The sequence below is a fragment of the Microdochium trichocladiopsis genome (assembly GCF_020744255.1).
Source record: "Microdochium trichocladiopsis strain MPI-CAGE-CH-0230 chromosome Unknown B0I36scaffold_3, whole genome shotgun sequence".
Taxonomy (NCBI): domain Eukaryota; kingdom Fungi; phylum Ascomycota; class Sordariomycetes; order Xylariales; family Microdochiaceae; genus Microdochium; species Microdochium trichocladiopsis.
The window spans coordinates 3,685,144-3,695,906 of NW_025763546.1; the positions used below are offsets into that span (position 1 = coordinate 3,685,144).

The window sequence follows — 10,763 nt, forward strand, 5'->3', positions numbered from 1 at the left end:
ACTGCTGCCAGGTCCCCTCGTCACGACACCACCCACGCCTCCACCGACACTGGACAGACATCGCTGGCTCGGCCACTCACGCTCCTCCAACGCCTTCCCCAAACCCAAATTCTTCACCACCGCCCGATCCCGACCTCAACCTCAACCTCAGACTCTGCGATCCTGTCCCTTGCTCCTCCCAGCAACACCATCACCCGCAGCTCGCGACCCGCCCGCATAGCCATCCTCGCATACGCCTTTTCGCGTCACCAAAAGCCGGCCCTGCTCTTCGTCGACGCAAAAGTTTCGTTCCCACCACCCACTTTCCCACACACCCAACACCACCCAGTCTCTTGACCGCGTGCCACCCCGACTCCCGAGGCCACCCGTCAAGTCCAGTCCTGCTCTGCGCCGACGTCACTCATCGCGATTGAAATCGAGCACCCGACTTCCCACACCCCGCGAAAGGTCACCATGCCTTCGAACCTACCGTCGAGCTTTGCCTCCGCGGCCGCAGGCCAAAATGCTGGTCGTGAGAACAAGCATGGCGCCAGAGGTGATGGACGTGGAAGCAACAGTGGAGAGTGGTAAGCCGGCCCTGTCCTTGCCTCGGCCGTCGAAGACAGCTGGGAGTAGGCCTTGCTGCAATACGCATCTGCCCAACTGCAGTCTCATGGCCATGAGTGCTTCAGATTTCTCGAGACTTCCTTTTTTCGTGTGTTTGACATTTGCGTGCGGCGTGTGAAGTCCTGGAAGCGCGCATACTGCACGGCTGGGGCATTTTTCTCTGGTCTTCCGAACCACCATCTGACTTTTTGTACTTGCAGGTCCCGCCCGGGGCGGTCCACCAACGGCACTCTCACATTCCGCCGAACTTCTACGACCCCGTCCACCCAGAACCAACAGCTGCAGTCGTCTGATATCATGACTGCATCTGGAGACTCTGCAGTCATTTCCGCCATGGCTGCAGGCTCGTCAGGCACTGGTAGCATGAGGTATTCAAGAGAAGACCTTCTCGACATCACTGCCAATATTCCTCAAGTATCGTCCTTATTTGCCCCGGGCTGGCAACCCGGCCAGCTCAACGGTTCTGCGGGGCGAGGCTGGGGCAAGACTGCGGAAAGCCATCCCGCGCCACAGGAGCCTGATGTTTGTTGGGACAACAGTGGTTCTGTGAGACCCGTGGCCGCGGCTGGTATGACGTCTGAAGAGAAAGAGGTATGAATTCCCCACTCCAAGACGAGCGATCATTTCCTCGACAGGACCTGGTTTCGCTGACTTGTCTGTCACAGCTTTTCTCATCCGACGTTAACTCTGTATTGAAGCCGCCAGTGCAGAACAAGGATGGTAATCATCCTGGAGGGGGGCAAAACGGGCGTAAAACTTCCGTTTCGCAAGGCGGTACCAACAATTTTGGGATTGCTTCGCCTTCATCGTCACGCCCTGGGACTCGCCGGCGCGAGACGACCGATACCAACCCTTACTCTGGTGGCGGTGGATTGGTCTCGCCCACGTCTGCGACACGACCGAGCCGGGATGATTGGAGTTTTGCACGTCGAACCACAGACCTTAGGGAGTCGACCTTTGACGAAGCGGCGGCCGAGGGACCCCAGGATACCGGCAACAAGCCCAACCCCTTTGGCAGTCTCTTGCGACAGAACACGACACCCGCGCTCGGTAATGCGGCATCTCAGTCCCCATGGGGTCCGACACAGCCGAGCCAAGCGAGCAACGTGCCGTCTTTGTCTGGTATTGGAAGCTTTGGCAACTTCGCGATCCCTAGCTCCGCGATCGGCGACAAGCGCCCCTCGAACACGCGTGGGGAAAGCCGATTGGCACACTTGATTCCAAAGGATAACAACACGGACAATGCTGGGACCAAGCAAAATGAGTCTGGTGGGGTTGGAGCTCCTGATCTAGGGCGATCATGGCGTGCTCGGCCCAGGACGGACACCGATCCGTTTGGTACGGACGAAAACTTGTCCGGCAGTGCTGTGCTCGGCGGCGCGCAGGACACCAGCCCCCCGCCTGTGGGCACAATGAGAAGCCAAGTCTATGACACTCCCGTCAAGGGTTCAGCGGGTGACTTTGGCATGTCTGGCCTCAACTTGGGGTCTCACGGCGATCAGGATAATGCGCCCCTCAGTCCCTCGGAAACGAATCCGTTCCGGAGTCCTCACGGTGACCGTGGCGAGCACGACGACACGAACGACAAGCCACAAAGTTTTGCTGCGCTCCCGGAGCATCTGCAAGGATTCGGCCACCGGCCCTTTGGCCAAGGTGGCTTCGATGGCAGCGACCGCAGCCAGACCTCTAGCGTTGGAGCGAAGGCGTATCCTCCGCTCGGCAATCTCACTGCTTGGCCGTCCTCCGGAACGCCTGATCGCGAACGCGGCGGGGCTTTCCCAGGATTTGGTGGATCGCTGTTTGGCACCGTTGGAGATATCCAGTCACCGAGCCTGGGCAACCTGGGCAGTGTCTTCGGGCCCGCCAGCTCTACTGGACTTGCTGGCTCTGGTTCTATCAGCAGAGGCAGCAAGCTTGGATCTCTGTTCCCACCTGCTATGCAGGCACAGATGCAGTCGCAGGATCACGACAGCCTCAGTGACTCTATCCCCGACCTTCGCCATGCCAACCCCCTTGGAGCAATTGGCCGCAATCCCATCGGCGATCATCGTGAGACCGAAAGCCCACTCCGTACAAACCGGGGCATTTTTGCCGACATGTTCAGTCCTCCAGAGGGCACGAGAACGCCTTCGTCCGATCCCCTTCTCGGTGGCCTCCCGTCCACCTCACAGACGTTCACTCCAACGTCCGGGGCCCCACCATTCGCCGCACCTCCTTCAAGCGATCCGCCTTCAGCCCAAGCCAGGACCATGGTCATGCCGGATCGCATGCGCTGGGTCTATCTCGATCCTCAAGGGCAACAGCAAGGTCCCTTTACTGGCCTCGAGATGAATGACTGGTACAAGGCGCAATTCTTCACGCCCAACTTGCGGGTCAAAAAGCTGGAAGATCCGGAATTTGAGCCTCTTGGACAACTCATTCGCCGTATTGGTAACTCGCGCGAGCCTTTCCTCGTCCCGCAGATTGGCATACCCCATGGTCCTCCTACCCAGAGTGGGCCCTTCTCGCCAGGTGCAGGAGGTGTCATCCAGCCTCCTTTGGTGGGCGCCTTCCCAAGCTTCGGCCGCACTCTGACTGCTGAAGAGCAGAACAATCTTGAGCGTCGCAAACAAGAAGAGCAATACCTTATGGCACGGCAGCGCGAGTTCCTGTCTAATCAGCAGTCTATGTCGCGGGTCCAGATGCAGAGTGTCCCTGGCCTACAGCATCACTCTAGTGCCCACAGCCTGCAAAGCCAACCCAGCTTTGGAAGCATCACATCGCCTGGCGGATTACATCCCCAAGCCCCAATTGGAGCTATAGGTTCTAGTTCTTTTTTTGGGGAGCAGGGGGCGCCCCAAGCCGCCGCGTCATCTAGCTCTGGCCCAAACTTCGGAATGTTCAGAGAGGAGGACTTGGCTCGGTTGTCTGATCAGGATCGCCAGATGCTTACAAGTCTCCAGGGACCCGGCAATGCGAGTGGTCAACAGCCGATCGGCGCGCCCCCTGCTGATGTCGGTGTTCGTGGGCAACTCCCTGGTACCGATGACCTTGTAGAGGATGAGGAAGGTTTCCGTGGTCGTCTGCAGGAGTTTGAGCAACTCAGAGCTGAGCGTGATGCTCAGCAGGCTTCCCACGAACAGTTTGGCAACGCAACGGATTCGCTCAACTCGCACGACGTCGAGGAGAGCGGCGCAAACAACGAGGCGCACTCTGCTCCGGAGACTGACGAAGCCACTCAGCAACATGATGACCAGCGTAATGAAGCGACTGAGGCTGCCCAGAGACAGTATCAGCAGGCCCAGGCCGCCACAGTTGCTGCCAAACTCAGCGGTCTTCCAATGCCGTTCCCGCCACCGCAATCTGGCTCTCCCTTGCCTGCTCCGGCGCCCCAAAGAGTTAAGTCAAATCTGCCCGAGCAGTACGCCACTGGCTCGCGCTCTGCGACACCCGATGTTGCTCCCTCTTCTGCTACGACACAGGCTCCCTCTCTGGCTCCCTGGGCCAAGGACAACGGCACAGAGTCGCACAAGGGCCCCAGCCTGAAGGACATCCAGGCAGCCGAAGCTGCCAAGGCGGCCAAGGCTGAGGAGCAAGCGATACTCGCAAGGCAGGCAGTGCTCAAGCAAGAAGCTGCACGTGAGCGTGAGAAGGCTGCTGCAGTGGCCCCTGGCTTGCCAACAACTAGCACTTGGGGCACCGCCTCTCCCCTGAGCGCTGGGCCCACCGGTAGTCCGTGGGCGAAGCCCACTACTGTCAAGGGTCCCGCTGCCGGAGCCTCGGTCGCTTCTCCTGCCGCGGATAAGAAGAAGACTCTTGCGGAGATCCAGCGTGAAGAGGAAGCTCGCAAGCTTCGGGCAGAGAAGGCCGCAGCCGCGACCCAAGTTGCCACTGCGGCAGCGGCTGGCAAGCGCTATGCGGATCTAGCCAGCAAGCCCAACGCGATTCCTCTTGCTGCAAATGCGGTGGCAGCGGCTGCTGCCAATGTTGTCCCGGCTGGATGGGCCACGGTTGGCGCGAATGGAAAAGCCAAGGTGCCTGTCGCGCCTGCTGCCCAGCCACGGGCAGTGAGCACTGGTATTGCCAAGCCAGCCGTGGCCGCGCCTCCTAAGCCGACCTTGAAGTCAAACACTTCATCCCTAGGTAGCGCTCGCTCTGAAGCCGCTGAAGAATTCAACAAGTGGCTCGTTGGGCAGTGCAAGCGTGGGATCACTGGTGTTGATGGTAAGTTGGGCCCAAAGTCGTATACGTCAACTTCACACAGCTAACCACCATGAAAACAGCTCAAGTCTTTGCCGGCATCCTGGCAGAGCTCCCACTCGACGCAGCTCTGATTGCCGACGCCGTGTACGCCAACTCGCAGACGATCGATGGTCGCTGGTTTGCGCAGGAATTCATCCGCCGCAAGAAGTTGGCGGACAAGGGTGTTGTCGAGAAGCAGCCGACAAACAGCCCAGATGCCCAGTCTGGTACCGGCTGGAGCGAGGTGGCGAAGAAGAGCAGCCACAAGGAGGTCACCGATGACAACTCGGCTGCCGTCACGTCTGCTCCGGGATTCAAAGTGGTCCCCGCTCGTAAGAAGGGCAAGAAATAGGCTAGGATCAACTCGGTCGCACGCTTTGTGACTGACAAATAGCTCATGCCTCGTTTTCGCGACGCGTGGGCATATCTTGTATTGTGTAGCTTCAAGTTGCCATGGCTCGCCCAATGTCTGGGAACCGTCTGGACAAGTGTGGTGAATTAGCCAGGGCTGTTCTGTCAGATTTGTACGTGTACAGTAAGCTCGGCGTGCGTCCTTCTTAGCAAGGGCGTGTCTTGTACGAATCGATGTGAGAGGCCCGCTGTGGGCATTGTACAATATCTTGGAGAAGCTGTATTCCATGTGGTACGGGGTGTGAACATGTGTAACGCCTAATGTCGAGAACAACCCGCAAGATTGGCGCACTCTGCAGTCCCGGCTTCTGGAGCTGCATGTGCGCACGTGCCTCGAGACCCTGAAGACGTCAGGTGGGTACTGTACGTACCTTCTGGAATGCTGCCCCTCTAACTCGCCCCACCAAGGATTTTTTGGGCGTGCCAGAAATTCTTCTAAGCAGAGGGGCACATATGCCATTGGGGATGTCGAAGGAACTGGTCCGAGCAATTCGTATCAAGACGTGAAACTAATCATAAGTCACCCGCTGTTTTCTTTTCGTTTGTACCAGGCGGCAAACTGCGAAACTCTGGCGCCTTGCGGGAAAGCCCTGGACACCAACTACCCCTCAGCCAATATCTTTATTCACTTTACTCTGTTGTCGCACAGATCACGCCGTCCTCCAGCAGAAGATATCAGGTACGAGCCCGGTCAGCATGGCTGCCGCACCGGCTCCCGGCGGCAAGCAGTCGCCTTTGGACATCCAGAATATCGAGAGGTCCCTCGAAGGTGTATCCTACACGGCACCACTACTCACAGATGCCGGCAAGTCGCTATCACGACAGTTTGTACGGCACGTGTTGGCGTCGGCTGCTGGTTCCTCCTCACCCGGACAGCCGCTTCACGAGGCACAGAAAATTGGCCGGGAAGAGGCGATCAGAGTCGGTCTGGCCGCCCTTGGTGCATTCCTACAGGCGAACGTGACTGGTCCCGTGCTGGAGAAGAGCTCCACGATCGAAGCCACTTTCGCGAACCTCTTCCGGGAAGCCAGGGCGGAGGATTCCGGTGCCCCTAGTGACGGCAGCGACTCATTCATTGCCGTCTGCCTCCATTGGCTTGACACCGATGGCGTCTCGGTGTATCAGTACATTCCGCACATTGAGCTCTTCGGTCTCGCAAGGTACATCTTTACGTCTGGGGAGGTGCTCCCGCTGGAGAGTGTGGATGTCTGGGCGGCAGGCGAGGATGACGATCTCGCGTCTCACTTGGCTTGGACGCGTTTCCGCGTCCACTTGTGGCACTATAAGCTGCTCACGCAGCCATCCCTGAGCGCTGGGTCGGTCTTCACAAAGAGCGGGCGGTGGACCGATGTCGGCACGCTGCAAGAAAAGATTGAGAGCAGCATGCAGGAGGCGGAGAACTCGCTGGTCAGGACGACTGCATCAACAGAGGAGGCGGATGACGGTGCGGAGAGGGAGTATTTGTGGTCCCAAGAGTCAAGGGTGCAGTTTTACCTGGAGAAGGCCAACTGCCACATCATGCTCGGCAATGATGTCAAGGCTCGTGAGGCTCTCAAGACTGCGACCGAAATCAGCAAGTTTGCCTATGTGCTTTCCGGTGCACTCGGCAAGAGGACAAGATTCCAGGAGAACAATATCAGCCAGCTTGTTGTACTGGCGAAGAGTCGCGAGGCAGCTGGCTCTGACTCGGCGGTAGGCCAGCCTGCACCCGAGGCCTTGGCGTTGAATGACGACACGTTGCTCGAACAGATCAAGTTCAGCGGCGATCAGCCAATGCATGCAGATAGCAATGCCTCGGAGTCCATAATCCCATCCCAGCTTCGAGGCATCACACCGGAGAACCAGCCAAAGCTACTACCTGAAGACCAGATCATACTACTGGCTGAGGCTACAATACGGGACACCTTCTCTCCTGGAGATTCTCTTACAGCAGAGGAGGTGCTTCCCTTTGCAGTCCGTGTCATCGAAGACAAGTCGACAAACTGGCAGATCTACACGCAAGCTCTGCTTGTCCGTTCTCGTATAGAGCTGGCACGCAGCAGGACCGTCGAGCGTGGAGTGCTGCAGATGCAGGCAGTCGTCGATCAAGTTGTGGTCGACACCGAAGCTCCAGCGGCAACTCCAGATTCGAAATCACCGGAGGATGCGCAAGCTTCAGGAGAGGATGTTCCCGCAGTCATAGTCACATCCTCTGACGTTCAGGGGGGGGCCAATTCGGTTAACAAACCAACATCCTTCCTTCCTGCTGCTAAACCTACAGAGTCCGCCTCGTCACAGGAGCGGCTGCGTTTCGTCAACGCCCTGTCTTCCCCACCACGGTGGCATCTTGAGTGCGAGCTGGCGTATGCTTGGACGTCGGTGGGATCTCTGGTGTCAGCCATGGAGATATTCAAGAGGCTGCGGCTTTGGCCCGAGATCGCCCTCTGTCTCGCAACGCAGGGCAATCTGGACGACGAGGATGGCCGTGGCAGCGGTGGCGAGGAGAAGGCTCGTGCACTGCTCCGGTGGCGGTTGTTCCGTCGTACGGGCAGTTCTGATGCGGGCAATTACAACGAGCAGGACGATCGCCTGGAAGATGTCAAGTTTGACATCTCGACCTTGAGAGCGGCGGACTGGTATGGACCTGCACGGTCGCCGCCGCCGCCGAATGCGCCACGGCTTCTGTGCATTCTGGGCGACATTGAGAATGACCCATCGCATTTCGAGCAAGCCTGGGAGATTTCCAAGAAGCGGTATGCGAGGGCGCAGAAGTCGCTTGGTGAGCTCTGCCTGCAGCGACAGGACTACAAAGGCGCCCTCGAGGCTTATCGACTCGCTGTTCACGTCAACCGGGTAAGCAACGAACTCTGGAGCCGGGTTGGCGACCTTGAGCTGCGTCTTGGCAATTTCCCCGATGCGGCTGAGGCCTTCACACGTGCCATCTCAACAGCCACCAACGCGACGGGCGGCGATGATGCTCGCACTTGGAGCAATCTGGGCAGCGCCCTTCTCAGCTGGTACCGTGAGGTGGTCGCCGAGAACCGTGGTGACAAGGCAGCTGCTGTGCTCGCAAACGGAGACAGTGATGACGAGAATGATGTCGATGGCGAGAACGGTCAGTCGAATCAGCAAAAGCTGGACGCAGTCCTCGCAGACAAGCCCAGTACGCGTCGTGCCGCCGAGCTCGGCAAGCCCGCGTACAAGCTGCTTCAGGAGTCGCTGTCGGCGTTCAAACGCGGCGCAACGCTGGCTCACTCGAACTGGCGAATCTGGGACAACGTCGTGACGTTGGCGGCGAGCATCGTACCGAAGCCAAACTTGGACGACGTGATCCTCGGCGTCAGGAATGTGCTGCAGATTCGCAAGACGGAGGAAGCGCTGGACATGAGCATCCTGACGCTCCTGCTGCGCGAAATCACAAGCAACACGCCTCCAGCCCCGACTGATGATGCCACACCATACACGCCGGCTCGCGGAACCATTGAGCACAAGGTGGTCAGTCTTTTCGAGGACAATATTGTACCCTTGCTGACCACCCGCGCCGAGATCTGGTCGCTTATCAGCCGCCTGCGGGCCTGGAAGCGGGATTATGCGGGAGCCATGGACGCGTCGGAGAAGTCGTGGCGGGCGGCGATTGGCGGCGTCGGGATGGGCGCGTCGTTGTCTGCGGCTACCACGGCGCCCGGAGATGCCAACAAGGGTAACTGGCTGACGGATGCGGAGCAGTGGGATGCCGTGGTCACAAGGACCGAGGAGTTGGTCGCTGCTTATGAGAACTACGGGTCTAGGACCGAGGAAATTGGTCCTAGATGGAAGGGCAAGGCCCGCAGCGCCGTGAGGAGTGTCATGGGCAAGGCGAGAGAAAATTGGGAGGGGAACGAGCGGTGGAAGGTACTAGAGGGTTTGATGGAGGAGTTGAAGCTATGATCGTCGGAGTTGTGGCATTTCGCATTGGATATCAATCAGCTCAGGCAGATTGTCTTGTTGATAGCATACTACGGCGCGATGGGAAAGTGGGATAGACAAAATTCGCATTTTACATGAACAAATACCCGTGGTGTCGAGTGCGCGAGCCTGAAGAGGGATTTCTACCAGTGCCTATGGATAAGTGACGTGGCCTTCTCGAATACTGGTATCGAGGTCTCTGAGCAGTCGAAGCTCCGCTGCCTATGGCGACTCATGCTGTCTTAGTCAAGATTGTTTCCGGATCGCGAAGCTTTCGGCACTCCTTCGGGCCAACCAGGTCCCGGCGATGGCTGCCCGTTAGTCCTGGCCGCGATTAAAGACAATACTTCGGCGGTTGAGCGCACGAGATCGCGCGAACCGTGACTTGCCGTCGTATCCATATAGGCTGCTCATACATTGAGCAATCTAAATATCAAGCCAAACCTTCCGGCTACTGGTTACATCTATGCCAGACAAAGCAAGCTCTGTGACGGCCGGACCACTGAAGCAGGTAGGGAGGATGATTTGGTCATCGTGTCGCTATGCACCTCACCAGTTTCACCGAGACGGCGGCGAAGGATATAAGTTTTGTTTCCGCAAGCTCCACTACGCCTCTCAATCACCAGAAGACACTGGCTCGCCTGAAGATGACAGTTCACCGTGCTTCGGCTCGAATTTGGCCTTGCCCTCTTCGATCCAGCATTCAAAGAACAGCGGCCCAGCTTCGACAGAGCGGACAGGGGTCGTCCTGGCTCCGCCGACGTCGGCACCGGGCCGTTGACGCGTCTTTGATGGTGTCTGCAGGCTTGGCAGTGTTGGAATCCACGGCTGCGGATGCTTTTTTGGGTTTGCAACTTGGTCAGCTTTGATAGGACACACCCGTATGGACATTTGAGTGCGCGCAAGCTTACACCAATCGGAGCTTCACTTTGCTCGTGGAGCTCTACGGCAATGGTAAAAGTACAGCCGTCTGGCAGGGGCCCCATCTTCTCCCCAGCATAGGCCAGTCTGCGCACGGCGGCCCGCAGCTGCTCGTCAATGTCGGTCCAGTTGAGCCTGCTGTCCTCTGGCTCGGCAGCGGCATCGCTGCTGCGAGACGTGCGGAGGTCTTTGACACCGGTCCAGGCCGGGAAGGTGGCGAGGTCAAACATCCAGCGCTCCATGACGCGGGAGTCTGAGTCGTAGATGACGACGGCGAGGCGCTCTACGGTGCCCAGGACCAGTTGGGCCTTGACGGCGTCCAGGGCATCGCGGACCCAGTCGCAGACCTTTGGGTGGCGGGACTGATGGACTGGTAGGTTGTAGGCCCTGGTTGTGAGGAAGGACTCTTGGGGGTAGATGGCGCGGTAGTAGAGGATGTTGTGGACGCACACGGTCAGGAAGTTGACAAAGGCGCCGAGCAAGTGGGAGGCTTGGGCAAGCGAGACTGCCTGGCCGTCGGCCAGTGGTGTTGTAGCCATGGCCGACAGGGTCCCTTTCGTCGGTGCTGGCCTAGCAGAGGCGGTCAACAGGAAACTGGTGGTGGTGGTGTTGGTGGTCATCCAGAACGCGCAGCCATGATGAGGCGGCGCGTCCGTCACGGAGCCCGTGGAATCGCCAGG

The 10,763-nt window shown here is 58.5% G+C and overlaps 2 protein-coding genes across 2 annotated transcripts; one reads left to right on the forward strand and one right to left on the reverse strand.

Annotated features, from left to right (window-relative positions):
* Positions 1 to 453: 453 nt before the first annotated feature.
* On the forward strand, positions 454 to 9,144 carry B0I36DRAFT_347478 (uncharacterized protein; the record flags this gene model as incomplete). The annotated part of the gene is made up of 6 exons (XM_046156575.1): positions 454 to 566; positions 807 to 1,197; positions 1,272 to 4,809; positions 4,869 to 5,159; positions 5,276 to 5,362; positions 5,888 to 9,144. The coding sequence occupies 6 exons, from the start codon at positions 454 to 456 to the stop codon at positions 9,142 to 9,144; spliced, it is 7,677 nt and encodes a 2,558-aa protein (XP_046015838.1).
* Positions 9,145 to 9,777: 633 nt separating this feature from the next.
* B0I36DRAFT_361076 (HORMA domain-containing protein) lies at positions 9,778 to 10,622 on the reverse strand (the record flags this gene model as incomplete). Its single annotated transcript, XM_046158427.1, has 2 exons — positions 9,778 to 9,999; positions 10,074 to 10,622. The coding sequence occupies 2 exons, from the start codon at positions 10,620 to 10,622 to the stop codon at positions 9,778 to 9,780; spliced, it is 771 nt and encodes a 256-aa protein (XP_046015839.1).
* Positions 10,623 to 10,763: the final 141 nt, after the last annotated feature.